At 56.1% G+C, this 25,988-nt stretch overlaps 1 protein-coding gene across 1 annotated transcript in view; it reads right to left on the minus strand.

The window, feature by feature from the left end:
- Positions 1–20,719: 20,719 nt before the first annotated feature.
- The window catches only part of FOXO6 (forkhead box O6), a 43,803-nt gene continuing 38,534 nt past the window's right edge, over positions 20,720–25,988 (minus strand). Inside the window, exon 2 of the mRNA XM_058819820.1 lies at positions 20,720–22,798. Within this exon, the coding sequence (XP_058675803.1) occupies positions 21,380–22,798 (1,419 nt within the window). The 3' untranslated portion in view covers positions 20,720–21,379. The remainder of the gene's footprint in view (positions 22,799–25,988) is intronic.

Genomic DNA, 25,988 nt, shown 5'->3' on the forward strand with positions numbered 1-25,988 from the left:
ATTTCATCCCCATGAAGGCACTTACACACTGCAAACAAAACACTTCCCAGCTTCCCTCTGAGGACCAGGCAGCCCAGGCACTGCAGTCTCTGCTTTGTCCTGCCCTCACTGACAGGGTGTCCCCTCAGGACTCCCTCCACCCTGTCTCCCTGTTTTTTCAAAATTTTTTAAGCCTTCTGATGTTTAGATTCTTGTAATGAACTTTTTTATTTTACATATTTTATGTAAATCACTTATTGGTTTGCATTCTTTTGACAAACTGTTGGTTTGTCCAGTGTCATCAGAAAGGCAGCACTATCATCCTCCAATCCACTGTCACTTTTAGAAATCTACAAAAGAACTATAAAAAACTATAAAAAGTCAGAAATTAAAAACTCTTTTTTTTTTTTACCTTAGAGAGTTGTGTGTTCATGTCATTTTATTTTGTGTCGTATAACAAGAGCACCCCACATGGCTCTGCCCCAGGGGTCTGCCCTTGCCCTGGAGCAGTAACTCTGCTGCCCTGCAGGGCTCTGTGCAGCTGAGGGACCTCCCTGTCTCACCTCTGCTTCTTCAGTGTTCCTTGGCCACATAAAAATGTACAAAAATGACAAAGAAATGCACAAAAACAACACAAAAATGCACAAAAATGATGCAAAAATGCACAAAAATTATACAAAAATGAACCCTTCGGCTCTGCCTGCTGCAAGGACTTCACAGGGAAAGGTTCTGCTGCTCTCTCCATTCCCTTGGGATAGCTCACATCATGTGGATGGGGAAACTGAGGCAGAGGACAGCCATGGTTTATGATTTTAACTGGTTTAGGGTTTTAACCAGTTTAGGCTTTAAACTACATTATAGTTTTAACCAATTTAGGGTTTTAGCCAGTTTAGGGTTTTAACCAGTTTAGGGTTTTAGCCAATCTAGGGTTTTAACCACTTTATGGTTTTAACCGGTTTATGATTTCAACCAGTTTAGGGTTTTAACCAGTTAAGGGTTTTTACCAGTTAAGGGTTTTGACCAGTTGATGGTTTTAACCAGTTTAGGTGTTTTACCGGTTTAGGATTTTAACCAGTTTATGGTTTTAACCAGTTTAGGGTTTTAACCGCTTTATGGTTTAATCGCTTTATGTTTTTTACCAATTTATGGTTCAAGGAAGAGCCCCCGGTGCCCCAGCTCCTTTGCAGAGGGTTCAGACCCCGTCCCAGCCCTCCCTTGCCCCCCTGCTCAGCCCAGCCTGGCAGGGTGGCAGCTGTCACCCCCCTGTCACATCCATCCCGTGCCCCCTCCCTGCTGCATCCGGCCCAGGGTTCCTGCACATGATTGACTGGGAGAGGAGAAGGCAAAACAAGCAAAGGGCACCTGAGGAACAGCAGTGCCAGCTCCTGACAGCTGCCACAGCCTCGCCCCGTGTGACACTTGTCTGTCTCTGGCAGCTGGCAGCAGTCACCCTGCAGGTCCCCAAGGGAGGGGACAGGATGGGGCACCCCAGGAGTGTGGGAGAGATGGGAGATCTCTCAGGCCCACCTGTATCATAGCTGTCTATAAAAAGTGTGTGGTTTTTAATAAAATTGCATTTGCCTTCTGAAGGCCTTGGAATCTCTGTGTGCTTTATTCACCCATGCTCAATTCAATAGTGACAGACACAGACCAGGCTCAGGGGGGAAAACAATTCTGCAGGGACAGGGAAGACCCTGAGCTAGTGAGGGACAGCCTTGCCCATGGCAGGGGCTGGAGTTAAATGATCTTTAAGGTCACTGCTCTAGGATTCCATGACCTGCACCTGCTTTCTGCAGAGACAAGGCCTGGCTTTGCCTGCAGGTGCTTCTGGGTGACCATCCCTGGCCAGGGCAGGGCTCCATGGGTGTCTTGGTTTGGAAAGACAGGAGTCTGCTGAGGAAGGCAGGAGCCTCCCCTGAAATGGAGAATGTAAACCCTCCCCACCCCTCCCATTTGCTATAAATTTTAAATTAAGGGGCTCTCAGGCAAAAAAATATGGGAGCATGAAAAAACAGCTCTTTAATAGGGAATAAAAAATAAATAAAAGGATAAAATAAACAATATGCACTAGAACAACAGTGCCAGAGTCAGAACCCAACCTGACACCCTGTGGGTCAGGCTGTTGGCAGCAGTGCCATTGGAATTGTGGCTCAGCCCTCCTGCAGTGTCAGGGCTGGTTCTGCTGGAGCAGGGATCCTGCAGAAAGGTGCAGTCTCTGCCTCTGAAGATCCAGGGGCAGAGGCAGCTGCTGTTCCTCTGGGCAATGCAGTGCAGAAGCCGGGCTGGTGTTGCAGAATCTCCAGATTCTATCCGGGTAGGAATGCTTGGCTCCTCCCTCTGGGCTCCCATCTCCCAATGGGATGCTGTAGTTCTTATCAGCCATGCAGGGACATTCCATAGCTGTTATCAGCAGGTGTCCCCTCCCGAGGGATGAGTGAATGTGGTCACTCAGAGAGATAAGGCAAACTGCCCACTTGACAAAAGGTAAACTGCCATTCAGATGGTAATGGAAAACATCTTGCATTGCAATTTTCAACAGTGGGCTCTCCTGTGCCATGGGCAGAGGTTTGCTCCTGTCTCAGGCCTTACAGGATAAACTGTAGAAATAATGCAGAGGATTGCAGTGAGGAGGCACCTGCCAGGACCTGAGTGCTGTGTTTGCAGCCTTGGAGATAAACCGGGGCCAAGGAAAGCACAGCTGCACTCCGTGGTTTCAAAGGAGTCTGGATGTGCTGGAGCAGAGTCAACAGCTTCTGTCAGTGATCTTTAAGGTCCCTTCCAACCCAAACTTGTTTTGTGCATTGTCAAGGACTGGGAGACTGCCTGGAACAGGAATGGAATGGCCAGCAGGAGCAGGGAGGTCATTCTGCCCCTGCATTGGGGAGGGCAAACCCTGAGTGCTGTGTCCAGCTCTGGCCCCTCATCTTGGGAAGGACGTTGAGATGCTTGAGGGCATCCAGAGGGGCCAACGAGGCTGGAGAGGGGCTGCCAACACAAACCCTGTGAGGAACCCCTGAGCAAGCTGGGGGTGCTCAGCCTGGAGAAAAGGAGACTCAGGGGTGCCCTCATCACTGTCACAGCTCCTGAAAGGTGCCTGTGCTCAGCTGGGGCTGGGCTCTGTCTGCAGGCACTGACAGAACCAGAGCACACAGCCTGGAGCTGCCCAAGGGAAATACAGGTTGGATATCAGGAAAAGGATTTTTACAGAAAGGTGATAAAGTTCTGGAATGTTCTGCCCGGGGAGGTGGTGGAGTCACCATCCCTGGGGTGTTTAACAAAGCCTGGATGTGGCACTGGGTGCCAGGGTTGAGTTGAGGGGTTGGGGCTGGGTTGGACTCGATGATCTTTGAGGTCTCTTCCAACCCAGTGATTCTGGGGATTCTGTGATTCTGTGAGACACTTGGGATCCACCATCTTTGGCTCACTCTGGAAAAGCAGCACAAGAATGAGCCCATGGAGACCCAGGACCCACCTGGCAGGAGGGGACAGACCTTGCTTGGGTGCGCAGAAATCTCCTCCACCAGATTTCTGTGTGAGAAACTCTTGGCAGATCAGCTGGAGTCTCCTGGAGGCTGGGGAGCTTTTAGTGATGGGGAACTGCAGGAGCACAAACCAGAGCCAGACCTGCTCAGCATGGGCCCCCCACCCATGGCAAAGGAGCATGGAAGCAGCCCCTGGATCCTGGATCCCTGCTCCTGGTCCATCTTCTCCTCTCTCTGTGAATGCCTGAGCTTGGAGCAAGAGCCAGAGGGGCATCTGGAGGAGGGGGAACAGCCAGAGCTGTGGGAGGAGGCATTTCTGAGCTGCTCTGACCCAGGTGAGGCTGGGAACACCCTCAGGGGCTGGTTGGCTTCATCTCCAGGGGGGTCAGTGCTCTGTGTGTGAGCATGAAGCAAATGTCACTGCACGCAGGCATTCCAAGATAAAATTGGTGTTAATAACAATGATTATGATAATGCTGCCACCAAGAATAACTGCAGAGCGAGAGCAGGGATGGCTTGGATTCTGACAAATGTCTGTGCTCGGTGAGCTGCAGCCAGATTGGGTTTGGGAGATGGGGAAGGGGCTCAGCCTGGAGCAAAGGAGGCTCTGGGGGGACCTTGTGGCTCTGCACAGCTCCTGACAGGAGAGGGAACGGCCTCAGGCTGGGCCAGGGGTGGATATCAGGCAGAATTTCTTGACTGAAAGGGTGGTCAGGCTTTGGGAGGGGCCTCAATCACCATCCCTGGAGAAGAAATGACTGGATGTGGTGACAAGGTGGGGAATGGTCACAGGTTGGACTCGATGGTCTCAGAGGCTGTTCCAGCCTCAGGGATTCTCTGTGATTCTGTGATTCTGTTTGGGCTGGGCAGCTCTGCCTGGGCTCTGGCTCTGCTGCCCAGCAGCTGCAGCCCTGGGCCTTCCTGAGGCACTTTTCACAGCACTGATGCAGCTCTGGAAACAGCCAGAAAATGCTCTGGCACCTCTGGAAACCTCCGGGATTGATTTCAGGAAATTGTCACGAAGGCAGGATCTGTGCTTGGTCACATAAGGGCCTGATTTTGGGGTCTTTGTGGGAACCCATGATGGAAAAGGGGGCTTGGGCTGTTTCTTCTTCCAGACCCTTCTGCCCCATCCTCCTCACCAAAGGTGATCACTCTGCAGTTAGCTCAGAGAATTCTGGAATCCCAGAAGGGTTTGGATTGGAAGGTTAAAGCTCAGCTCAGAGAATCCTGGATCCCAGAATGGTTTGGGTTGGACAATTAAAGCTCATCCCAGAGAATCCTGGATCCCAGAATGGTTTAGATTGGAGGGTTAAAGCCCAGCTCAGAGAACCCTGAAAACCCAGAATGGTTTGGGCTGGAGGGTTAAAGCTCATCCCAGAGAATCCTGAAATCCCTGAAAGGTTTGGGTTGGAGGGTTAAAGCCCAGCTCAGAGAATCCTTAATCCCAGAAAGGTTTAGGTTAGAAGGTTAAAGCTCAGCTCAGAGAATCCTGAGTCCCAGACTGGTTTGAGTTCGAAGTTAAAGCTCATCCCAGAGAATCCTGGAATCTAAGAATGGTTTAGGTTAGAGGGTTAAAGCTCATCTCAGAGAATCCTGAAATCCCAGAATGGTTTGGGCTGGAGGGTTAAAGCTCAGGTGAGAGAATCCTGGATCCCAGACATGTTTGGGCTGGAGGGTTAAAGCTCATCCCAGAGAATCCTGGAATCCCAGAAAGGTTTGGGCTGGAGGGTTAAAACCCAGCTCAGCGAATCCTGCATCCCAGAAGGAAATGAGTACTAGGAAATGAGAGGGCTGCTACACCTCCATGTTCACTTTATCATGGTGACCCTTGGTGTTCAGGCACATTTCCAGTAGGGTCTTAGTTAAGGGGGTAGGTCCTTTCTGAGGACCTTTCCTCAGAATGATTTGGGTTGGAGGGATAAAGCTCAGCTCAGAGAATCCTGAATCCCAGAATGGTTTGTGTTGGACAATTAAAGCTCAGCTTAGAGAATCCTGGATCCCAGAAAGATTTGGGTTGGAAGTTAAAGCTCATCCCAGACAATCCTGGAATCCCAAAAAGGTTTGTGTTGGAAGATAAATCTCATCCCAGAGAATCCTGAAATCTCAGAAAGGTTTGGGATGGAGAGTTAAAGCTCATCCCAGAGAATCCTGAATCCCAGAACAGTTTGGACTGGAAGGTTAAAGCTCATCGCAGAGAATCCTGGAATCCCAAAAAGGTTTGTGCTGGAAGTTGAATCTCATTTCAGAGAATTCTGGAATCCCAGAAAGGTTTGGGATGGAAGGTTAAAGCCCAGCTCAGAGAATCCTGGATCCCAGAATGGTTTGGGTTGGACAATTAAAGCTCATCCCAGAGAATCCTGGATCCCAGAATGGTTTAGATTGGAGAGCTAAAGCCCAGCTCAGAGAACCCTGGACACCCAGAATGGTTTGGGCTGGAGGGTTAAAGCTCATCCCAGAGAATCCTGGAATCCCAGAAAGGTTTGGGTTGGAAGTTAAAGCTCATCCCAGAGAATCCTGGAATCCCAGAAAGGTTTGGGTTGGAAGTTAAAGCTCATCCCAGAGAATCCTGGAATCCCAGAAAGGTTTGGGCTGGAGGGTTAAAGCTCATCCCAGAGAATCCTGGAATCCCAGAATGGTTTGGGTTGGAAGGTTAAAGCTCATCCCATCCCACCCCCCTTCCACAGGCAGGGACACCTTCCACCATCCCAGGCTGCTTTCATCCAGCCTGCCCTTGAACACTTGCAGGGCTGGGGGGCTGCAATTCCCTCTCATTACTACCCAGTGCAGAGGAAGGAGGATTTTTGCCATTGCCTCGGAGCGAGTGTACTCTTAAGTTTCTTCCAAGACTCACACCAGGGCCGCTTCTCTGCATGTGTGGTCTCTTGGACTGCGTCGAGCTCATAAATAAATAAGGAGAAAAGTTCTTAATCTTCATTCGAAAGCTCCTGGTATCACAATGCTGCTGCACAAAAGCCATCTTATTAGCCCCAAGTGCAAAATGCTGCCTTTTCTTGCAGAAGCTCATTAATTGCAGGTCACCATTCAACAAGAAAGATGAGGCACTTGAGTTCTTCAGGCTCTCATTAGCCACCGAGCTGAACAGTATGTGTGAAATTAACAGTCACCTGAGTACCTCTATAATTTCATAATTATTAGGCCTAATGGGTTAGTCTCTGCCAAATGGTTTTAACTCCTTCCTAGCCAGAGCAGGGAATCACATGAGACACCAAGGTTGGCGCATTTTCACGAGTTTCATAACCATTTAACAGCTTTTCTTGTGGAAATAATAATAAGGAGAGGAAGTTTCCAGGATCATGTACTGTTTGCATTTTTTAACATATGTTTAGCTTTTAATTATTCATATCCAGCGCGCCAAGGAAGCAGATAGCCTGTATCCCAGAGAGTGGGTGAAAGAGCTTTCTCTGCAAAGGGATTTTAATTGGTTTTAAAATGTGTTCTGCGTGTGTGTTTATATTTGGGTGTGCGTGTGAGAGCCGAGCCTTTGGTTTCTCTTCTCCTTGATGATTACATTACATTATTTCCCGTCTCTTACATTTTTATTTATCTTAGGCTTAAAAAGCAGAATCAGAGCTGAGATTTCTGTCTCTTGCTTTTGAACTCGAGAAGCTTGGAAATGGCACTGCCTTTTAATGGGGATTTTCTCCTACTTGAATCCAGCCTGGAGGGGAAGGCTGCCTCTCACCTCCATCACTAATTGTTTTTCTTGTGGTTTGTCTCACAGTCCACAGCGTGGGCGTCTCATTCCAGGTGGGAACAGCACAGCAAAAAACCCCCCAAATTTTGGGTGAGTTTGTGGGGGGCTGTGACCCCGTGGCAATCATATTGCACTCACTGGGCCCCCATGGAAAACCAACACCTTCCCTCCCTGCATCCATTCAATCTGGACACAGGCACAGGGCAGCTATTCCAGCCTGTCCCAAACACTCAGATTTGACAGCTGGGACTTAAATTTGCTTTAAAAATCATATTGCATTTAAAATCACCGCACCCTCTGCAGGATGGGTTATACTGGGAGTGCTGAGCTCTCCTCTGGAATATAAATCCCTTCCCCACTGCAGGATGGGTTATACTGGGAATGCTGAGCTCTCCTCTGGGATATAAATCCCTTCCCCACTGCAGGATGGGTTATACTGGGAATGCTGAGCTCTCCTCTGGGATATAAATCCCTTCCCCACTGCAGGATGGGTTATACTGGGAATGCTGAGCTCTCCTCTGGGATATAAATCCCTTCCCCACTGCAGGATGGGTTATACTGGGAATGCTGAGCTCTCCTCTGGGATATAAATCCCTTCCCCAATGCTTTCAGCCTTGATGAGGCCCTTAGCAGTGATGAGAGGACACAGATGTGACAGCAGCAGGCCCTGCAAAGAGCTTAATGCTTGGACTGATGATCTTGGAGGGCTTTTCCACCCCTGATGACTCTGTGAGGGGCCTGAGGTCCCCTCAGAGCCCTGTTGCAGGAGAAGATGGTCTCTGGAGCAGGTATTGGTCTCTGGAGGCATTTCCCACCTTGTGCTGGGGCTGGGGGCAGGAACAGGGAGCAAGAAGGATTTTGGCTGTCCTGGCCTGCCCAGCTGAGCCCAGGTGGGACCTGCTCTCACCTGGAGCAGCACAGCACAGCCCCAAGAGTGACAAACACAGCCTTGCTTGGCGACAAATGTGGCCTTGTGATGGTGCAGCTGCTGCTGCAGCCCTCAGCTGTGCCAGCCTCAGCCCCTCTGCTCTGAAACTCAGCATCTGCAGGTTTGGGGTGGCTGTGGCTGTGGCTGGGTGGCTGTGGCTGCCCACCCAGCCTATCCCAGTGCCCTCCCAGTGGCCACCCAGCCTTCCCCTGTGTCAGACTCAGCCCACAGCCCCTCTGCTCTTCAATTCAGCATCTGCAGGTTTGGGGCATTGGTTTTTTGGCTGATGCTGTCCTGGGATTTGTTCTGATTGTGCACGAACTTAGGAAGGGGGGCTTGGGGTCTGGGTGAGGGGAGCAGGGAGCTCCCAAGGGCTGTGGAACAGCAGGTCCCTCCCCTGATGGCCAGGGCAGGAGCTCCTATGGCAGCAGCAGGAACCCAAAGGTTCTCTGCAGTGAGAGCAGGGATGGATTCATCAGGAGAGCAGGGATGGGCACAGGACAGCAGGGATGGGTTCATCAGGAGAGCAGGGATGGGCACAGGACAGCAGGGATGGGCACAGGACAGCAGGGATGGGTTCCTTAGGACAGCAGGGATGGGTTCCTTAGGACAGCAGGGATGGGTTCATCAGGAGAGCAGGGATGGGTTCATCAGGACAGCAGGGATGAGCACAGGACAGGGATGGGATCCTCTGCAGTGAGAGCAGGGATGGGTTCATCAGGAGAACAGGGATGGATTCCCCAGAACAGCAGGGATGGGCTCCTCCCAATGAGAGCAGAGATGAGCTCCTCAGGACAGCAGGGATGGACACAGGACAGCAGGGGTGGGCTCCTCAGGACAGCAGGGATGGGTTCATCAGGACAGCAGGGATGGGCTCAGGACAGCAGGGATGGGTTCATCAGGACAGCAGGGATGGGTTCATCAGGACAGCAGGGATGGGCTCCCCAGGACAGCAGGGATGGGCTCCCCAGGACAGCAGGGATGGGCTCCTCTCAATGAGAGCAGAGATGAGCTCCTCAGGACAGCAGGGATGGACACAGGACAGCAGGGATGGGCTCCTCAGGACAGCAGGGATGGGTTCATCAGGACAGCAGGGATGGGTTCATCAGGACAGCAGGGATGGGCTCCCCAGGACCATCCCAGTGCCATCTGGGAGATCTCCAGGCCACCAGAGAAGACCAAGGCCAGGTCAGCAGCTTGGCTGGAGCCCAGAGTCAGCCCCATGAGCCAATCCCAGCTCTGCCTGTGCTGGCAGATCAAGGCTGGGAGGAGGAGGGAGGGTCTTCCTTCACTGGAGGTGCTGGAGAAACGTCTCCTTCGATGATATTTCACCTTACCTCTCCTTGCCACATCTGTCAACTTCTGCTAATTACCGAGTTTGCTATCACCCTCTGCACTGATGTGAAGGGTAGGGAAAACAGAAAAAGGAGGTTAAGGGATTCTACAATTATAAATGATGTCTGGCAGGCTAAGGTACCATATAATGCATTATAAGCACTTAAAAAGCTAACCCATTCTGTCTTCTTTCTTTGGCATAAATAATGGCTTTTTTATGAATAAATCATGCAGCCAAGGTCTCTGAAAATAGCAGGAACCTGGAGCAGAATGTCTCCATCCTCATTTTTGCTAGGACAGCAGAGAAGTCAGCAATCCACTCCATCACCACTGATAAACTGGGGCGAGTGCAACTCCCAGTAATGAAATAGGGAGATAAAGTTTGGGGAGGGTGAGCAGGGCACTGGGATATTTCTGCCAAAGCACCGACTGCACCCGGGCTCCAAATGAAACATAATGGACTCGAGGAGATAAGCATTTTTTTCCTGCCCCATGAATAAAGCAAGACCTCATAACTCACAGACAGGCAAAGCTGCCAGCAACTTAAAAGTGCTTCCTTCTGCTTCTGGTTTGTGTTTCCTTTTAATGAAGCTGCTCCAAAGCCGAGGGGGAGCTCAGAAGTGGGGCTGGAAGCAAAGGCTGCCTGTGCTCGTGTGGAGTCCGGCTGGCTGCCGAGGGCTGGGTGGGCTGGGAGGGATGGGAAGGAGCTGGGGTGGGCTGGGTGGGTGGTGGGGAAGGCTTAGAGGGCACTGGGAGGGCATTGGGATGGGCTGGGAGGGAGCTGGGGAGGGATGGGTGGGCTGGGAGAGCCGTGGAGACTGAGAGGGAGCTGGGATAGGGTGGGTGCATGGTGGGGAAAGCTGGGAGGGCACTGGGATGGGCTGGGAGGGCACTGGGAAGGAGCTGGGAGGGCACTGGGATGGGCTGGGAGGGCACTGGGATGGGCTGGGCGGGCACTGGGATGGGCTGGGAGGGCACTGGGATGGGATGGACTGGGAGGGCACTGGGATGGGCTCTGTGGGCACTGGGATGGGCTGGGTGGGCACTGGGAAGGAGCTGGGTGGGCACTGGGATGGGCTGGGTGGGCACTGGGATGGGCTGGGAGGGCACTGGGAAGGAGCTGGGAGGGCCCTGGGATGGGCTGGGAGGGCACTGGGAAGAAGCTGGGTGGGAACTGGGATGGGCTGGGTGGGAACTGGGATGGGCTGGGTGGGCACTGGGATGGGCTGGGAGGGCACTGGGATGGGCTGGGAGGGCACTGGGATGGGCTAGGAGGGCACTGGGATGGGCTGGGAGGGCACTGGGAAGGAGCTGGGAGGGCACTGGGATGGTCTGGGAGGGCGGCCACAGCCACCCAGCCCTCACACAAAGAGCTCACTTGCAGCTGCCTGGGCAGGGTGGGAGGTCCTGGAGGTCCTGAAGGTCCTCCTGCCCTGCCAGGGTCGGAGCTCCTGGAGGTCCTGCCAGGATAGGAGGTCCTGGAGATCCTGGAGGTTGTGCTGCCCTGGCAGGGTAGGAGGTCCTGGAGGTTCTCCCAGGCTATGAGGTCCTGCAGGTCTGGAAGGTCCTGCTGCCCCACCAGGGTGGAAGGTCCTGGAGGTCCTGCCAGGGTGGGAGATCCTGGAGGTCCTGCCAAGGTAGGTGGTCCTGCAGGTCCTCCTGCCCTGGCAGGGTTGGAGGTCCTGGAGGTCCTGCCAGGATGGGATGTCCTGGACATCCTGGAGGTCCTGCTGCCCCACCAGGGTGGGAGGTCCTGGAGGTCCTGCAGGACCAGGGTGGCACCCTGCCTGTGCTCTGTGCTGAGGAGCTCCTGGGGGCACAGGGGCTCTGCTCAGCCCTGCCTGTGTCTGCATTTGGCTGTTTCCCCCTCCAAAGGGTCTCTCCTCTTTGGGTAGGTGGGCACCCACCCATTCCTCCTCCCACCTCCCTGGTGAGGCTGGGACCACCCAGAGGGACCCACGTCAAGGCAGGGCTGTGGGTTTGGAGCTGCTTTGCTCGGGGTCAGGCTCCCTGTGCTCCCCACACCCCAGCCCAGCCCTGGGTGCTGCCACAGCCCACCCTCCTCTTTCTGGGAGATCAGAGGGGAAAAGCTCATCCCCTAAAAAACACATCCCATGTGGGTGTGGGGCAGGGGAACCTCCCTGCTCACCCTGCAGCACGTGGGGATGGGGCTCACACCCACCCTGGCACCTGGTGCATCTCCTGCAGGTGCAGAGCAGGGCTGGGGGCCCCAGCACGCTCCCAAGCCTGTCAGAGCCTTGGAAGGACCTCAGGGCTGGGCAGAGCTGCAGCAGCAGTGCCAGAGCCTGCACAGACCATGGACAGAGGGACTCCATCCCTGCTCCTGCCCCTGGCTGCAGAAACCCACACAGGGCGAGTGGGGACAGCCCTGAGAACGCTGGTGGGATTATTCCCTTTACAGTCTAACACTTGAAAACCGTTTATAGAAAAGGATTTAAAGCAATCAAAATAATTTCTTTGCATTCAAACCAATTATTTGTCCTTCTCTCTCCACATCACACACAATTCCCCATTTGGAATGAAACCGGATATAAAATTACAGTTGTGCTTTTAGTTTCTACATTGTCCCAGCTCCGGTAACTCTTGGACACTGGGGACACTGGTGTCACTCCCTCAGCTCTGAGCAGGCCTTGTTCCTGCTGGGACACAGAATTCCCACCTTCCAGGACCTGCGGCCTTCACCTTGCAGGACCAAGGGCTGTGTTTGGCATCAAGTGCAAAGGGCAGGAGAGCCAAGGAACGTCCAGGAGAGCCAAGAACGTCCAGGAGAGCCAAGAACGTCCAGGAGAGCCAAGAACGTCCAGGAGAGGAGCTCCTGGGTTCCCAGCAGGGACTGAGCACCTGCCAGGTGTGTCTGCAGCAGAGCCCAGCCTGGCATGTCCCCTGGCACCAAGAAAAGACCAGTGACAGGAGCCAAGGTGTCTCCTGGCATAGAGCTCTGCCTTGCCCACCTGGCTCTGGCCCCACAGGTCCTGCCAGGGAAGGATTTTTGAGGGTCCAGCTTGGTGCTGATGGGTTTTGGGGAGGAGGACTCAGAGGGCATCACCTGCAGTGCTCAGCACAGTCCCAGCCTGGCAGAGCTGCCTGCAGCACGCCAGAAAAGCTGAACCCCACAGAACCCCACAGAACCCCACAGAACCCCACAGAATCCCACAGAACCCCACAGAATCCCACAGAACCATGGGCTTAATCAGCAGCCAGAGTCCCTGCCCTGGGGCAGGCATTAAATCCTGGATTCCCCAGGAGCTGCTGCTGGGGCTGGGGCTGGGCAGGGGAAGGAAGGACAAAGCTCCAGCCTGTCCTTGGAGGAGGATGAAGGGCAGATGGAGGGGAAATGAGCAGGGAAAAGGCACTTAGAAGGGACTTCAGACAAGGAGCTGGAGTGCCAGCACATCCCACTGCCAGAGGGCTGGGTTAGGTGGGAGATTGAGCTGTGGCTGCCCCTGGAGCCCTGGCAGTGCCCAAGGCCAGGCTGGGCATTGGGGCTGGCAGCACCTGGCACAGTGGCAGGTGTCCCTGGGCTGCAATCAGCTGCCATTGAAGATCCTTTCCCACCCAAACCACTCTGGCATTCACATTCCTGAACCAAGGATGGAAACCAGCACCAAAACCCATTGCAGCAAATGGAGAAAGGAAAGGAAAGAATGATTGCCTGGCTGGTTCCAGGTGCCCCCAGTGCCATTTGCCACAGGGGGTTTGTAGGCTGGCAAGGCCTGGTTAGAGAGGTTTGGGCTGTGCCAGGGTGCCCAGAGCAGCTGTGGCTGCCCCTGGAGCCCTGGCAGTGCCCAAGGCCAGGCTGGAGCACCTGGCACAGTGGGAGGTGTCCCTGCCATGGCAGGGCTGGGATGGGATGATCTTTAAGGCCCCTCCCAACCCAAACCATTCCTCTGTTCAGTGATTAAGGCTGTCCTGAGCAGGACCAAATGCAGGGACACCTTTGCCCAGGTGTCCCCAGTGCCTTGCAGGGAGGCAGCACCTAGCCCTCCACCCCTGGGCACACCTGGCACTGTGCTCCGTCAGGACCTGTTCTCTGGAACATCCTGCCAACCCAGGGAGCTCAGATAAATATCTTGGCACGTGGGTTGAGCCTTGGACTGGCTTTGCGGATCCTCGACTATCAGAGAAGCTCATGGACTGGCTCCATCAGATTGGTTGTTCACCCCTTAAACCCCTTCAGAAGGTGAGTATACTCAGAACTGATACCATCCAGAGACTGAGACATCTGGCTGATCACACCGAGGTGAATGTGGGCCTACTCGAATCCCTTGACCAATTAATTCAGGAAGCAGTTAAGGAATGGCTTCATCTTCCTCCAAGTACATGTGATGCCATGCTGTATTCGAGTTTTAAGGTGGCAGTCTGGGTCTCAGGGACACCTTTGCCCAGGTGTCCCCAGTGCCTTGCAGGGAGGCAGCACCTGGCCCTGCACCCCTGGGCACACCTGGCACTGTGCTCTGTCAGGACCTGTTCTCTGGGACGTCCTGCCACCCTCCTGAGCAGGGAATGACCCCCAGAGAGCCCCTCTGCCCAATTATTGTGGGGGATGAGCTCAGTGAGAGCTCAGCAGGGATGGGCACAGCCCTGAGCCCCCTGTGCCCACCCTGCAGCTGTGGCACACTCAGCACCTGGTGCCAGGGGATCCAGCTGGAGCTCCTCCTGAGCTGGTGGCTCACCAAAGCCATTGGGGATGGGAGGAGCAGCAGAGAGATCTGAAATCATCTGAAATCACCCGCAGGGTGTGCGGGGCAGGATCAGCCACACCTGGGCAGAGCACACACACACACAGAGCCACCTCTCTGTGGGGACACCGGGCTGGGCACACCCTGGGCACACCCAGGTGCTCACAGGCTGGGCATGGAGGATCTCTGCACTTCCCAAGGTCTCCACACTTTCCCTGCTCACCTTTTTCTCTCTTTTTTGCTGGGGACAGGAAACCTTGTGTGTGTAGAACACTGGGCTGGGCACACCCCTGGCACACACCAGCACACTCCTGGCACACTCCTGGCACCCCTCTGGCACATCCCTGGCACACCCATGGTAAACCCCTGGCACACCTCTGGCACACCCAGGGCTGCAGTTGTGTTCTCACAGGCTGGGGATGGAGGATCTCCGCACTCCCCAAGGTCTCCACACTCCCCCATCACACCCTTTTCTCCCTTTCCCTGCACGGCACTGAAGGTTTCCTGGGCACAGCCCCTCCTGCCCAGCCTGCTCTCGCTGTGCCAGCCCTGCAGCCCATGCCCAGGGGTGCCAGGGAGGATGAGGAGCAGCCTCAAGCAGCTCTGCCTGCCCTGGTTTGGCTCCTCCTGGCAGCCCCAGGCCAGGTGGCTGGGTTGGTTCCTTGGGCTTCATTCAGCACGAGCAGCTTGTGCTGTTTCTCCTCCTCCCTGGGGTGGGCTGCTCATTTTTGCCCCACAAGACAATGCCCTTTTTCAAAACCAAAGAAATTCTAAAGTACATATGAACATATGGTAACATATATTGCAGGCTGCCTATGTGGCCAATTCTCTGTATGTTACCATATGGTGCCAAGTATTTAGCAAAAATATAACTCGACTGTTTCTCTTTCCATATGGGGATTCTTTTGCCTTAATTAATAACATTGAGCAAAAACTCTTTCTAAGGTTTCCAAGATTTCTGCTGGGGACTATCTTATGACAGACACATGCTCCTGAAGGCTTTGCTCCTGATTTGTCTGCACCGTTCTGTCCCTGTCCCCTTCCTCATGCTCCAGGGGCAGCTGTGGGGATATCTGGGAAGGGGATGCTGCACCCTGCCTTGGCTCATGCCCCTGATGCCTCAGGTTTTGGTTTTTATGTTTTTCAGATTCTGCTTTAGTGTGTGGGTCTGGGGTTCATATGAGAGAATGGTGAGCTCTCTGCACAGATAGGGAGACAAAACAATTCCTCCTCTAGCTCCTGGCCCTGATGCCTCAGGTTTTAGTTTTTATATTTTTCAGGTTCTGTGCTGCTTTAGTGTGTGGGTCTGGGCTTCACATTAGGGGATGGAGAGCTCTGTGCGCAGAGCAGGGAGACAAAACAATTCCTGCTCCAGCTGGGGACCAGGGACAAATGATCCAAATCTCAGCCCCAAGAGCACAAACACCATGGGCTGGAGAGAGAAAAACAAGCAGGGTGGGACTGACTGGGCTAAAGCTGGAATGGGACAATGAACTGCAAGATGCAAATGAAGCAGAACTGATCCAAGGGAGATACCCTGTGCCCGGTTGTGCATTTTGGGGCCATTTTGGTTCATCTGGGGTTCATTTTGGGACCATTTTGGTTCATTGTGGGTGCAGCCCTGGCTGGGCTCTTGTGCTGCCCAAGGTGGATCCATGGAGGAGATCCTTTCAATAAATCCCTGCTTTATTCTTTAGCTCAGTCTGGTCTCTGTTCTGGGTCAGCCTTCCCAAGGCATCATCCCCTCAGGGATAACTCAGTGCCTGTGGGCTGCATCCCTCAGGCTCATCCCAGAGCTAATGGAACCAAGGGGAGGTGCAGAGGGAGCTGGTGCAGCACAGAGAGCATTGGTGGCCACAGGGGCTGTTGTCTCCAAAGGGGCAGAAATCTGCACACTCTGCAGTTAAACCTCCCAAGTGTTATCTGCCAGAACAGAGAAATGTGTCAGGCAGCACTGGCAGAACCAGAGCACACAGCCTCAAGCTGCACCAAAGGAAATACAGGTTGGATATCAGGAAAAGGATTTTCACAGAAAGGTGATAAAGTTCTGGAATGTTCTGCCCGGGGAGGTGGTGGAGTCACCATCCCTGGGGTGTTTAACAAAGCCTGGATGTGGCACTGGGTGCCAGGGCTGAGTTGAGCTGTTGGGGCTGGGTTGGACTCGATGAGCTTGAAGGTCTCTTCCAACCTGGTCATTCTGTGATTCTGTGATTCTCTGTGATGCTGTCAGGACAAGCCCACAGCCCATGGGATGAGCCAGCTGTGTCCCTGTGGGATGGATGGGGTGTGAAGGGTCAGTGGCACAGCCCCAGCTGGCAATGGAGACAAATCTCTGTGGCTCCAGATGTGTCCCCCGTCCCTCAGGGATGTTCTTGCCATGCTGGCAGGGCAGAGCTGGCACAGGGCAGGAGAGATACAAATCCTACAGCATTTCCATACAGCCTAGAAGAATCATTACATTCCCGCACTGGGTTACATTTTAAACCCTAAAAACTCCTCTTTGGGCCCCTTCTGCCAAGCTGGCAGGGTCTGCTCTGAGCCTTGGGCCTGTCTGCAAGCAGAGGGGATTGTTTGATCCAAAGGGGATCACCTTCAGCTGGCCATGCCATTGTTTTCCAGTTGTTCAGTAACTGAGGGATCTCAAAGCTTGCTTTCATTTCAGTGTTGCTCAGAGTTTCCGTATTCTCACAATCTTTTGCCAGGCAATTGTATTTATAAGGCTTTACTGTTTCATCTTCCCCACCAGCTCAGCCCAGCCCAGCCTCTGACCTCTCCTGCCCAACCTCTGGCACAAATCAGATCCCACCCTCACAGCAGGCTGCCAGCCGGGCTCCCATGGGGGCTGTGGGCTGCTGGTGGCGTGGTGGCATTCAGAGATGGCTCTGGGAGAAGGTCAGAGCGTGCAGAGCAGGCACAGGCTGTCAGCACTGCTGAGCCGCTGCATGGGGACAGCCATGGATGCAGAAATGGGGCTGTGCTGGGACTGCCTGGGGGTGCCCAGCACGGGGGGGCTGCAGTGCAGGGAGGAGAACCAGGACCTGCCAGAGAACCAGGAGAAGCAGGCAATCATCCTGGAGTGCTGTGCCCAGTTCTGGCCCCTCAGTTTGGGAAGGACGTTGGGATGCCTGAGAACATCCAGAGGGGGCAACGAGGCTGGAGAGGGGCTGCCAACACAAACCCTGTGAGGAACCCCTGAGCGAGCTGGGGGTGCTCAGCCTGGAGAAAAGGAGACTCAGGGGTGCCCTCATCACTGTCACAGCTCCTGAAAGGTGCCTGTGCTCAGCTGGGGCTGGGCTCTGTCTGCAGGCACTGACAGAACCAGAGCACACAGCCTCGAGCTGCACCAAGGGAAATACAGGTTGGATATCAGGAAAAGGATTTTCACAGAAAGGGTGATAAAGTTCTGGAATGTTCTGCCCAGAATTCCCAGAATCACTGGGTTGGAAGAGACCTTCAAGATCATTGAGTCCAACCCAGCCCCAACCCCTCAACTCAACCCTGGCACCCAGTGCCACATCCAGGCTTTGTTAAACACCCCCAGCGATGGTGACTCCACCACCTCCCCGGGCAGAACATTCCAGAACTTTATCACCTTTCTGTGAAAAACCTTTTCAGGAGTTGCAGAGAGTGATGAGGGCACCCCTGAGTCTCCTTTTCTATGATGATTCTGTGGTTCTATGACCTCCACAGCCCAACCATCCCCATGCTCTGGGTGCAAGCTCAGTTCCACCAAAACCCCATTTTCCCCTTGGTAACTCTCCCATGTTCCCCAGTTTCTTTGGGGGCACCATTCCCCCTTTCAGCCCACACACACAAGCACTGACACCAGCAGCAGCCCCACCTTGTAATATTTAAAACAATTTTATTCATGAAAATATGCTGTACAATGCACTATACACAGTTCTTTACATTGCCACATACACAAACTCTAATAGCACAACCAAGAAAGTTACCATTGCCTACAATAAATGTGTGTGAGAGATGAGACCCTCCCCCCCAGTCTGTACAGTTATAAATACGAGGGAAACGGGCCCAAAACCGCCAGGGGAAGCAAACTGGGGGGTCCTGGGTGTCCCTCCACACTGGCTCCAGGCAGGGCAGGGTGGGAGCAGGGAGGGAGCTCCTGGTCCCAGAGGGGAATGGCTGATGGAGAGGATGGAGATCAGTGAGGTGGGATGTGGCTTTGCTGATTGCAGAGAGGGAACTCAGAGTGTCAGGCGGTGACACAAAGCCCTGGAGGGTGTCCCCTTCCCCACAGTGACAGTCACAGGGGGGCACAGCCATGCTAGCCACCCCCAATCCATCACCACCACCCACCCGGACACACAGCCCCACCTGCCCTGGTGCTCTGTGGCAGGGCCAGCTGTGCCACCCAGCCCTGCAGCCCCCCGGGGGTGCCCATAGCCACCCTGCCGCCCCTCGCCCCGCAGGGCACTGAACACACGACTGACTGACTGACTGACTGACTGACTGACTGACGTTACCAACACGACTGCACCGCACACACGACAACCCCACGGTCACGAACCACGACACAGCTTGGCCAGGGGCCGTGCCCACGCAGCGGGGCAGGGGCACGGGGCGGGCACGGCGGGCACGGGGACAGCTCCCTCCAGTGCTGGGGACAAGGGACACTCCCCTCCTGTGCTGGGGACAAGGGGGTGTTGTACTGCACTAAGGGGACACTCCCCTCCTGCTCCTGGGGACACTTCTCTCCTGTGCTGGGGACACCTCCCTCATGTTCTGGGTACAAAGAGACACTCCCCTCCTGCTGCTGGGGACAAGGGGACACCTCCCCCCTGCTTCTAGGGACAAGGGGACACCTCCCTCCTGCTGCTGGGGACACAGGGACACTTCTCTCCTGCAGTTTGGGGACAAAGGGACACTTCCCTCCAGTGCTGGGGACACGGGGACACTTCCCTCCTGTGCTGGGGACAAGGAGATGTTGTATTGCACTAAGGGGACACCTCCCTCCAGTGCTGGGGACACTTCCCTCCTGCTGCTGGAGACAAGGAGACACTTCCCTCCTATTCTGGGGACAAGGGGACACTTCCCTCCTGCTGTTGGGGTGGCTCCCCCATCACGCTGATGGCCAGCCAGTGTCTGTGACACCGGAGGGGACTCAGGGACCCCAGCATGGGAGAATCCCATCTCCAACTGCCCGACTGCTGCTCGGCATGCTGGTGTGCTGCTGGATCTGTGCCTGGAGGGCAGATACCTAGAAGAACCAGGAACCCTTTGCTTTCTCCCATTCCTGGACGTCAGACACCTGGAGAACCCAGGACTCCATCCCTGTCTCCCATTCCTGGAGGGCAGATGCCTGGAAAAGCCAGGACTCCATCCCTGTGTCCCATTCCTGGGGGGCAGAGGCCCCAGGTTGCTCCTGCCTCTGGGTCCCTCACACCACGTGCCGAACTGGGGGTTCAGGGGTTAAAGAGCCATTTGCAATCAGTTTCCAAGGATTTGAAAGATGCCTGAAAGGAGAGGTGGTGTTTATAAAAGGAACGCGGTAATGATCCTGACCAAATAATTCTTTTTTAAAAAAAGCATTCAAGAAAGATTATATATAATAGAATATATTAAATTCTGTACATGATCAAATAATGTAAACATAATTAATTAACTTGTAAGGATGTCTTTAGAGACCGTGCCTGCCGTGTGCCCTGGGTGAAGGTGGCAGTGGCACACTGGGCTCCTCTGTCACAGCCTTGTGGGTCAGGAGAGGAGCAGGAGGTGCCACCCATGGGTCCCCATTCCCTGACACTGTCCCTGTGGCTGGCTGGGACCCAGCTCTGGGGAAGGAAGAGCTGGGCTGGGAAAATGTGCTGGTTCTGTGCACTGACCAGGGGCCGGGGGTCACACAGAGCCTGTGGTGCCCAGGAGCAGAAAAGCTGAGCAGAGACCCCACAGGACACAGCAGCAGCTCCCAGCCCCTCCATCCTCTCCAGACCAGGTGCTCACCAGCCTGACCCCCTCCCAACCCTGCTGCTCCTGGCAGCTGTGTGGAATGGCTGGGACACGCCTGGCCCTCTCCTGCCCCACAGAATGGGGTCAGTCTGGGGTCCTGACACACAGCAGGACCATGTGTGAGTTGTGGTCCTCACCCCCATGGAGCCCCAGCCCCTGGCAGGTGGGTGCACCCCTCTTGCTGACAGCTCCTGGCACCCCAGGGGTGGGCAGTGAGACACTGGGACAGCCATGGTGGCACTGACCCCCCCAGGAGCCCCCGTGGCACCTCCCTGAGCAATGTGGGTCCCCCCAGCTTGGAGCAGGATGGACCCCACGCTGCATCCAGAGGCCTGGGCCACCACATCCCTCCCTCCTCACACACACAGAGCCCCTCCTGGAGGGTGGCCCACAGCACAGCCCCCAGCTTCCACCCCAACATCCAACACCCCCATGGCCAAGCCAGGATGAGCCATGTGATGGCACACATCACCCATGGCCTCTCTCCTCTCCCTAAGCTCGACCCTCTCTTCCTTCCAATGCAAAAACTCAATGGCAAAAGAGTGCATGAAATCAAATAAATACTTCCCCCTCCCCACCCCTGCGAGCTGCCCCTGAGCCTCCAGCCCAGGGGTCCCTCACTGCCAGCCCAGGGGTCCCTCACTGCCACCAGGACCCCCTGGAGCGTGCCCAGCCTGCTCACTGCTCACTGCTCGGCCAGGAACCCTGCCTGCAGCCACCAGGACACCCAGCAGAGCTGGCCTGGGGGGTGGGCTCAGCAGAGCTCCCATCTCCACCAGGATTGAGAGGCCACGAGCCCCCCCTTGCCCTGGGGCAGGGTCCCCACTCCTGACACTTCTGCCCAGAGGACTCATTTCCCAAGGTGGCTCAGAGAAGAGCTCTTCCCCAGGGGTCCCACAGCACCAGCCACCACCACTCTGTCCCCCAGCCCAAGGACAAACCCAACTGGCACCACGGGGCACTGGGACTGTCTAGAAAGGCTTTCCCTTCCTGCCACCACCCTGGATCTGCCTGGCTCCAGCTGCCTCTCCCTCCCACCTGCCCTGTGTCCTCCAGAGGATGCTGGCAGGACCTGGCACACCTGGGGCTGGGCGTCCTCCCCCATCTCAACATTTCACCCTCCGGTTTGTGTTTCTTGTTCGACCTTAAGCTCAGACCGATGGCTCTCGCCTATCTCAACAAACAAAGGCAGAAGAGAAAGGAAAAAAAAACAGTGAGTCTCAATGTTCCCCTGGTGGCTTCCTGGTGGCAAGCCCGAGCAGGGGCAGGGTCACCCGGGCACCCAGCTCTGGTTCGTGGGCTGCGGGCCCCCGGGCAGCGCAGGCACGTTGAGCCCGTTCTGCGGCGGGAGCGCCGAGTCGAAGTTGAAATCCATCTCATCGCTGTCCATAAAGTCATTGAGGATGATGGACTCCACGTCGCACTCCAGGCTCCCGTTGAACATGTCCAGGTCCAGGTCTGCTGGGAACCTGTCCTGGCCCAGCACGGGGGGGTGGACAGCCCCCGGGTAGGGGCCCTGCAGCGAATCCAGCAGGCTCATGTGTGCCCCTTGGCTATTGGCGTAGGGATGCAGGTGCCCGTGGTGGTGCGGCACGGCCGTCATGCTGCACGACTCACTGGGCAGGCTCATAAGGCTGACAGGATTGGCTAAGGCACTGGTGCTGACCGCAGGGTGGTGGCCGGCTGGTGACGGGTGGTACAGGGCGTTGCTCTTCATCAGAGAGCCCGGGTGGGGCGGGTAGGAGGACAGGGCCTGCTCTCCAGCCCCGCACAGCAGCGGGTTGTGTCTGTGGCCACGGGCCGGCACCATGGGGCTGGCCTGCGGCAGCGGGGGCAGCTCCCCCGGGACCATGCTCTCCTTGTGCGCGTAGGAGATGGAGGAGAGCAGGTCCTGCAGCGAGGCGTTCCTGTAGGAGCTGGAGGGTGAGAAGGTGGCCTGCTTGTTCTCCTGGATGGTCTGCATGGGCAGGCGCCGCATGAGGCCCATGGCCGGCTGGCTGTAGATGGTCCCGCAGTAGGTGTTGGAGGCGGCCCCCATGCTGGAGCACTTGGAGTTGAAGGTGAAGCTGGAGCTCCTCTGCCGCAGGGCGGCCGGGGGGAGCTGCTGCGAGGGGCTCATGCTGTAGCCGTCCTGCAGGTCCTCCAGCATGCTCTCCCCCAGGCTCTCGTTCAGGCTGATGGTGCCGGTCAGGTCGGTCAGCCGGGGCAGCTCCACGGAGCAGCGGGCGCTCAGGGAAGGAGACATGGTGCTGGAAGGGCTGGGGTACATCAGCGGCGACGAGGGGGTGCCATCATCCTCCTCCAGCTCGTCCGGCTCGTGGTTGGCCATGATGGGCGAGAGGCGCCCGCTCAGCGTGCTGGCCGTGGAGCTGGCCCGCGTCCTGAAGTCCGCCCAGGCGTCGTACTCGTCGCTGGCGTGGGACGCGGGGCTCTCCGACCACTTGGGCTGCTGGGAGGACGGGCTGTCCTCGCCGCGCTCCTGCGTCACCTGCAGCTGCTTCTTCTTGCTGGCCTTGCCCTTGATGCGCAGGAACTTGCTGTTGTTGTCCATGGACACGGCGCGCCGCCGCGGCGTCTTGCCCGTCTTGCCGCCCTCGGGGTTCAGCATCCACCAGGAGCTCTTGCCCGTGCCCTCGTTCTGCACGCGGATGAAGCGCGTGTGCAGGGACAGGTTGTGCCGGATGGAGTTCTGCAAGGGGACAGCAAGGACAGGGGCGGGGTCAGCAGCAGGGAGGGCACCCCGAAGGAAAGGGACACCCACGGGGCACTGTGGGACACCGTGGGACACTCGGGGTCCATCCCCCAGAGCTGAGGGTTTGGGGCTGGGAGAGCTCAGCTAGCGGGTCCCTCCCACATCGCACAGGTCACAGCCCCTTGCTGCACCTCCCAGCTCTGTCTGTGGCACAATTCCTGCCATGGCAGCTCCCAGGGGACCACCTTCCCTGGCAGGAGCCTGCAGAGGGACAAGGCGAAGAGGGAACGAATGCAGTGATGGGGTCAGGACAACACACAGGCCCAGGGCTTCGCCATCCCTCCCTCCCAGCTCTGTCTGTGGCACAATTCCTGCCATGGCAGCTCCCAGGGGACCACCTTCCCTGGCAGGAGCCTGCAGAGGGACAAGGCGAAGAGGGAACGAATGCAGTGATGGGGTCAGGACAACACACAGGCCCATGGCTTCGCCATCCCTCCCTCCCAGCTCTGTCTGTGGCACAATTCCTGCCATGGCAGCTCCCAGGGACCCACCTGGGCTCCATCCCCCAGAGCTGAGGGTTTGGAGCTGGGAGAGCTTGGCTGGCAGGTCCCCCCCCACATCCCGCAGGTCATAGCACCTTGATGCACCTCCCAGCTCTGTCTGGGGCACAGTTCCTGCCACAGCAGGTCCCAGGGACCCACAGCAGCCAGGGGAGCACCAAGGGGACCTTCCTTCCCTGGCAGGAGGCAGCAGAGGGACAGGGTGAAGAGGCAACAATGCAGTGATGGGGTCAGGACCACGCACAGGCCCAGGGCTTCTCTGCCCATCCCTCCCAGCCCAAGGACACCACGCAGCCAGCACATCCCACAGGATGCTCCCAGCACATCCCACAGGATGTTCCCAGCACATCCCACAGGATGTTCCCAGCACAGCCAGCGCCTCTGTGGAGATCCCAGCCCGCTCCCCACCAGCTCCACAGACAGAGGGGCTCCCTTTGGAGGGGACTCCAAGCCCTTTCCCCCGCCTGGCATCACTCCTGATGTGCTCCCCTCCACCCTCAGCACCAACACCTGCCCTGTGCAGGGCACATCAGCACCATCACAGCCCTAAACAACCTGTTAGCACCATGTGAGACCTTGTCCCCAAATGCCTGTGAGGCCAGCAGGGCAAGCGGGGGATTCCTCCCCTTGGCTCTTGTGAGATCCCATCTGCAGAGCTGTCTCCAGCCCTGCCATCCCCAGTACAGCAGGGACATGGACCTGTTAAAGCTGCTCCAGAGGAGCCCATGGAGCTGCTGCAGGGCTGGAGCCCCTCTGGAGCCAGTCTGGGAGAGCTGGGGGTGCTGCCCTGGAGAGGAGAAGGCTCCAGGCAGAGCTCAGAGCCCTTGCAGGGCCTGAAGGGGCTCCAGGAGAGCTGCAGAGGGACTGGGGACAAGGATGGAGGGACAGGAGGCAGGGAATGGCTGCCAGTGCCAGAGGGCAGGGCTGGATGGGATCTTGGCAATTGGGAATTGTTCCCTGGCAGGGTGGGCAGGGGCTGGGCTGGAATTGCCAGAGCAGCTGTGGCTGCCCCTGGAGCCCTGGCAGTGCCCAAGGCCAGGCTGGGCATTGGGGCTGGCAGCACCTGGCACAGTGGCAGGTGGCCCTGGGCTGCAATCAGCTGCCATTGAAGATCCCTTCCCACCCAAACCACTCTGGCATTCACATTCCTCAACCAAGGATGGAAACCAGCACCAAAACCCATTGCAGCAAATGGAGAAAGGAAAGGAAAGAATGATTGCCTGGCTGGTTCCAGGCGCCCCCAGTGCCATTTGCCACAGGGGGTTTGTAGGCTGGCAAGGCCTGGTTAGAGAGGTTTGGGCTGTGCCAGGGTGCCCAGAGCAGCTGTGGCTGCCCCTGGAGCCCTGGCAGTGCCCAAGGTCAGGCTGGAGCACCTGGCACAGTGGGAGGTGTCCCTGCCACGGCAGGGGTGGGATGGGATGGGATGGGATGGGATGGGATGGGATGGGATGGGATGGGATGGGATGGGATGGGCTTTGAGGTCCCTTCCAGCCCAAAGCACCCTGGGGTTCTCTGTCACCTGCCTCTCGCTGCTGACATGCATCTCAAGGGATGCCACCCCAGCTCCCTGTGCCTCAGTTTCCCCAGGAGAAAAAGCCAATATGCAGAGCCCAGGGAAGAGTCTGCAGCACTGAGACCCTTCCCCAGCTCTGCCCAAAGGCTCAGGGCTGGCCAGGGGCTGCTGGAGGCTCCTCCCCAGCCCCTTCCCAGCTGCAGGAGGGGCAGAAGGACGAGGAGGAGCAGGAGGAGCAGGAGGAGGAGGAGGAGGAGGAAGAGGGGAGAAAGTTTGGTGCTGCTATGGTGTACAGTGGAATACTAATGAAGAGGCAAGTGAGCTCCAGCCTCATCTATCATATTATGTAATGGCTTACTTCTCTGCACTTCATTTATTTGGAGATTGCTCCCAGGCTGGCTCCTCGCCAGCAGCCACCAAATCCAAGTCTACAGAAATCAATCTCGCACTGACTGATTAAGCCGTGTTTAGAACTAATTGCTCCTTCGTGTGTGGGGAGAATAAATTACGGGCTTTAATTTCACATCTTTAAAATGCAACTGCAGGTATGGGCCAGCCATTAACCCCTTCCTGCACGGCTGGGGAGGGCACCCAGGGGGTGGTTGGACACAGCTGCCCAAGCAGGGCTCACCACCTTCCAGCAGAGCAAGTCAAGCCCCAGCAGGGAAAATCCCCCGACCCCTCTGGCAGCTCTTCTTAAGCCACAGGATGATCCAAACTCCCATCCCATCCAGGACCAAACTCCCATCTTATCCATCATCGGACAGGATGATCCAAACTCCCATCCAGGACCCAGCCACCGTTCCCAGCAGGGAGAGTGCCCCTGACCCTTCCAGCAGCTCTCCCTAAACCACAGGGTGATCCAAACTCCCATCCCATCCACGACCAAACTCCCATCCTGTCCATCACTGGAATGGAGGATCCAAGCTCCCATCCAGGGCCCAGCCACCGTTCCTGGCAGGGAAAATCCCCCTAGACCCCTCTGGCAGCTCTCCTTAAGCCACAGGATGATCCAAACTCCCATCCCATCCACGACCAAACTCCCATCTTATCCATCATTGGACAGGATGATCCAAACTCCCATCCGGGACCCAGCCACCATCCAAGCAGCAGG

The sequence above is a fragment of the Ammospiza caudacuta genome, chromosome 25 (assembly GCF_027887145.1).
Source record: "Ammospiza caudacuta isolate bAmmCau1 chromosome 25, bAmmCau1.pri, whole genome shotgun sequence".
Lineage (NCBI taxonomy): Eukaryota > Metazoa > Chordata > Aves > Passeriformes > Passerellidae > Ammospiza > Ammospiza caudacuta.